At 55.6% G+C, this 5,438-nt stretch overlaps 1 protein-coding gene across 4 annotated transcripts in view; it reads right to left on the bottom strand.

Moving 5' to 3' along the window:
- The window catches only part of BRSK2 (BR serine/threonine kinase 2), a 70,735-nt gene that overhangs the window by 25,057 nt on the left and 40,240 nt on the right, over positions 1-5,438 (bottom strand). For all 4 annotated transcript variants that reach the window (XM_006860805.1, XM_006860802.1, XM_006860803.1 and 1 more), the window contains exon 2: positions 1,647-1,741. In XM_006860805.1, the coding sequence (XP_006860867.1) occupies positions 1,647-1,741 (95 nt within the window). The remainder of the gene's footprint in view (positions 1-1,646; positions 1,742-5,438) is intronic.

Here is a 5,438-nt window from a genome sequence, read left to right as displayed (position 1 = left end):
CAGCATCTTCAGAAGTCTATAAAGGGGATGTGGAGACAGCAGTTTCCAGTTCTGACAGTTCTGCTTAAAGCTTTCTATGGTTTTATGGCAATGCTTCTTAATTTACTCTGGTAAGTTTGTGCCTGTGTGTGTGCACACACATGTGCTCATGTGAGGGTGCATGTATATGTGGGGTCCTGGTGTGGTGCTGTAGATTAATGCACTGGACTGCAAAGTCAGTTTGAACCACAAGGTCAGCGGTTCAAACTTATCAGCCGCTCCTCGGAAACTCTATACAGGGTCACTATGAGTCAGAACTGACTTGATGTCACTTAACAACATCAGCACATGTGTGTGATGTGCTGGGAGGGGGAGGTGAGGGTGTGTGCCCGACACCCACAGCTGGCATTGCTCCTAAAGGAAGAGGGTGGAGCCCATCCCAGGGCCCTGAGGTGGGGCGTAGAAGTGGCCCCAAGCATAGTCTCCTAGGCCCTCCCGAGCCTCTGGGAGCACCCTGGACCCAGGACACCAGGGCCTGGACCTTTGTCCTACTTATGAACAGTCCCTACAACACTCTACCTTATCACTTGCGATCACTGGACCACTGGCCCTACCCAGAGGGGCTAGGTCCTGTGACCCATGGCGGGTCCTAGCTGGGGACGTGGGGACACTGTCGGGCTTAGCTGTGGCTCCCAAGCCTTCCTGGGATTCCCTCTTCCCTACTGCCTTCCCTTTCCACTGAGTTCCTGTCTCCCCACGGGGGTCTCTCATGGCATCGTGAAACAGATCCTCCTGCACAGAACACTGAGTCCCCACACCCATCCAGGCCAGACCTCCCCTCTGTCCCCCCAGCCAGTTGCTGAAGCTCCAGCTAGGCAGTGTCTCTGACCTCCCCATCCTCAGCTCCAAGGCCAGCTCAGAACCTGTGTGGCCCCCAGTCCATCCAGGCTATAGCTGCCTTCCCCTGATAACTGCTCTTCTCCCCTTGAGTGCCCACCTTCCCACCCCATTCCTGCCCCCAGTGGTCAGATGGACGGGCGGTCCTGCCTCAGACAGGGCAAATCTCTGCCCAGGAGACATAGGCAGTGCAGGACACATTCCCATGAGCATCTGGTGCTCCCAGCAGGCCTCAGGGAGGGGCTGCTTCCCAGGCCTGCAGAACTCTCAGACAGCCCCAGCTCCAGATGTCAGGGTAAAGGGAGCAGGACAGAAACTGGATCCCTCCTTACTGAATCTGGGCAGACCCCAGGAATCTCCCACCCCATCCCTGGGGGAGACTACAGTCAGGCCCCTGTGGATGGGGGACAGACTGGGGGTCTTTGAGGGCAGGGAAGGCTGGTGGGAGGGAGAGGACAGGCAGGAGGCAAGACTCTCCCCCAGATTGCAATTAGGGAAACCGAGTCCTAGCCAGCTTGCCCAGTAGGTCTCAGCAGCATCAAGACTGGGCCGGAAGTTTTCTGCCACTCCCGACCCCCGCAGTCAGGGGCCTGTCTCCCCCCACCCCCCATTCAGGATGTGCCCAGCTCAACTCCACGTATAAAAAGGGAGACTCAGCGTGGGGGAGAAGCAGAGGACACAGCTCAGGAGGCTGCCCCATCGGTGACCAGCAGAAAGGGGAGGAGCACTAGGCCTTGCCCCAGGCCCCACCCTCCCAGTCTCCAGCTCACCTTCATCAGTACAGACTCGCTGAGCTTCTCACGGTTGACAATTTTGATGGCGACCTTTTGGCACGTGACACAGTGAACTCCTAGCTTCACCAGGCCTGTGGGGGGGAGGGGACAGTTCAGACACCTTTGGGTGCCCGGCTCCACCCCCGGAGGAAGCCCCTCCCCAAGCAGTCCCAGCTACACAGAACCCTTCAGATGTAGCTGCAACCTCCTTCCCCAGGGCCTCCCCACACCCTTCCCTGTCTGCTTGCCCAGAGCGCCATCCATCCTTGACCAGTATCTGCCTCCTCCCTTACTGCCCAGATCAGCTTGGTGGCTGCAGGTCACTCTGACTGTTCCATTCTCACCCCTCCACACACACACACACCCCGGCAGCCACGTTCTTCCTCCCACAATCTCCTCTTTAACCCTCTCAGGTCTGAGGTGGGCCTTTGACACCCACAGCATTCTCTTGGGCACTCGAGCCCCACCCCAGTCCTGCAGCTTGGGAGCCAGGGTACACCCTTGCCTGCCCCCTCCCAAGTTTGCTAGGCCTCAAATCTAAGCCATATTTGATTTAGATGATTCAGAAGAAAAGATTTGGGGCTTGGGCTGATGCGGTGGAGTGAGCATGTTTTGCATGTGGGAAGGATGTGGATTTTAGGTACCAAACAGTGGACTGTTACAGGTTGGATTGCGACTCCCTCCAAATATGTGTTGTACATCCTGACCTCTTTGCCTACAGGTACATTTCCATGTGTGAATGGATTTTCCTACGCTAATGAGAAGTTCTGTGTGAGAAACACTGGGCTACAAACCGCAAGGTAGTCATTCTGCAGGAGAAAGATGGACATCTGCTCCCACAGAGATGTACATCCTCAGAAATCCCACACAGGGTCACTATGAGTCGGAACCAACTGGCCGGCACACCACAGTGAGCAGGAAGTCCTAACTTACCGTGTGTCTCCTGTTAATCTCTTTTCAGACGGAAGAGATTGAGCAAGCAGGTAAGAGCAGAGATGGGGATGAGAGATGTCGCAGCACGAAAAGGCCACCAAGGAGCCCAGGAACGAGGGCCTTTCCCCGGAGCCCAGACCCTGAGTCTGGACATGGAGTCTCCCACACTGTGACAGCCCACATGTCTGTGGGGCACAGCTGTCCTCATGTGGCATTCCTGTGCTAACCGCCCACAGAACTAAGTCACAGGTTCACCTCTTATAGAGCACCCTGGTCACCCTCACCTTGTGATAAGGGTCACCCTTCATTCCAAGACTGCCCCCCACCAGGGCCAGCAGCTGTCCTGGGGCTGGACCACCGTGTTCCCTGACCTAAGCCCCCACACTGGGGGTGAAGGACCTTGCGCCTGATCAACAAAATGGCGTTGCAGCTGCCCCCAAGTGACGCTGAATAAAGTTCTGCTTAAACTTCTGGTCTCCAGAAATTTTAATTTTTATTATACCAACAGACCCTCCCCCCAGTAATTGCAGGTTTCAGGGAAATTTCCATAACCCCGCCCATTGGAAACTCACCAGAACTGTACCCAGGAACACACGCCTTAAATACCCCAGTCTGTAAGAAACAGGTCACTTCTTGGTCTCTCATGACTTAGTGACCCCTGGGTTTACTCTCAATAAACCTGCCAGCTGTTGAAGCCAAGTCTCTCTCCTCATCACTTTCTTTCTTATTTCTTACAGGGGGTCTCCAAGGGTCATTTCCCACCCTTCTTCCTCCCATCTTCCTTTCTGGCGGGACATTTGGAGGTCTTTGAGGGGTTGAATATCTCAGCAGTGGGGGTTCCTCTGAGATTTCGGGGCAGGGTCCTCCAATGTGTCAGACGACAGCCTACACAATTCAGTCTTCCCGTGTCTGGGCAGGTGGGTGGAATAACGAGTTTGTTGGGTTTTAACAGACAAGGAACGTTCCAAAGATGCACCCCTCTCTGAAAACTGGGGGGCACTTACAGTTGGTTTTATTCACGTTTCACCAAGAGCCATTTCTGACCTCAGAACACTGCAGCTTCCTTGGGGTGCAGGGTCACCCATGCCCCAGGTCCTGTTCCCATCTTCCACAAACAGGTGCACACATCTGCACACACCTTCAGGCACAGCTGGCCGCAGCCACGCTCAGCTGCCCATCTCCTCTCCACCTCTGCCTCATCCACAGGCAGGTGGGCTAGAGCCCCTAACCTCCTGGAGTACACAAGGGCCGACTCGGAGGGCAGGTGCAAGACAATGCCTGTTTCTCGTGAATGAGGAGCCAAGGTTGTGGGGGGAATCAAAACCAAACCTCTGCTGTCCAGTCTATTCCAACTTATAGCAACCCTACAGAGTGGAGTTGAATCCCTCCCCCACCTTACAGGGCTTCCAGGCGCCCTTGGTGAGGCTGCTAGGTTTGAACAGCTGACCCTTTGGGTTAGAAGCCAGGTGCTTAACCATTGCACCACCAGGGGTCCTTGTAGGATGCCTGATGTCCCTCCACCCCAGAAAGACATATTCAATTCCTAACTCCTTGTTTGGAGTTCTGGTGTGGCACTGTGGGTTAATGCACCAGACTGCAAAGCCCTTTGAACTGCAAGGTCGGCGGTTCAAGCTCACCAGCTGCTCCTCGGAAACCCTACACCGGGTTGCTATGGATCAGAACCGACTCGATGACACTTCACAACAACACAACTCATGACAGGAATCATCTTTTCAGATACTTATCGACTCTTCGAAGGAGTCTTGGTGGCACAGTACTTAAGCACTGGGCTTCAGGTGGAAAGGCCAGTGGTTCCCACCCACCCTGCGGCTCTAGGTAGCAAAGAGCTGACAGTCTGTCCTAGAGGAATGAGAGACCCAAGCCCAGTGCTGTGGCTTTGATGCTGAATCACAGAGAACTTTCAGGGCAGCGAGCTGGCCCAGGGTCTCCAAGTCTGTGATCCCATGTCTTTCCTTCGTGGACTAGAAACACACAGTTTTATTATCACCCAAGTGCTTAACCACTGTGCCACCAGCATGTGTTCCTGAAGACAAAGCCTAAGAAGCCCTGTGGGGGTAGTTCCGCTCTGCCACACGGGTCACCATGAGACTGGGCCCATCAGCCAGATGACCACGACATCCCGGGGACAGACAGCCCAACCCCAGCCTCCTTGCCTTCAGTCCCTCTCTATAATCAGCCACTCTCCTGTCCCGGCGCCTGTGTGCTCTAATCCCCACACCTGCCTGCTCTGGTCAGTCCCCTTAAGCTCAGCCCTAACCACAACCTTGGAGCTGCACCTTAAAGACCGAATGGCCAAGTGGACTCTCTTCTGCCTTGGGGTCTGATGGTGGTGTGCACAGGAGAGTCTTGGCAGTTCCCAGTGCCCCCTCCCAGCACAGGGAGAAGGTGGGCACCCACAAGGTGGCTGTAGGTGGTGGGGATTAACTTGGGGTTCAAGCTCTGTAGCAGGGGGACAGAGCAGCTCTGCCTGACACAGGAAGGCTGTTTTAGGGTTTGGGACCCTGGGGGGGGACAATGTTGTGCTCCCCAAGGGCAGGAGAGGGATGAAGGGGAATCCTAGGAAGAGGGGGTGTCTCTGTGGGACCCTGCATTCAGGGGTACCTCGCTGTGCAGTGCGAGGACAGGCTAGCTCAGGCCTCAGCAGGATGCACCTCACCGCTGGCCACACTTCCAGCTGCTCCCGGCTAGGAAGGGCCCCCCCTCTCCCCCATGCTGCCTTTGATCCTGAGTGAGGCCTGTGATCAGGTCAAAGCAGAGCATCCAGGGGGAGGCAGAGGCTGTCTGTCATCTATAACTCAGGACCCAGGAGGGCTGTGAGCCAGTGACTCTCCCCCT

The sequence above is a fragment of the Chrysochloris asiatica genome, unplaced genomic scaffold (assembly GCF_000296735.1).
Source record: "Chrysochloris asiatica unplaced genomic scaffold, ChrAsi1.0 scaffold00040, whole genome shotgun sequence".
Lineage (NCBI taxonomy): Eukaryota > Metazoa > Chordata > Mammalia > Afrosoricida > Chrysochloridae > Chrysochloris > Chrysochloris asiatica.
The sequence above is the reverse complement of the archived record's forward strand: the minus strand, read 5'-3'. Positions and strand labels throughout refer to the sequence as shown.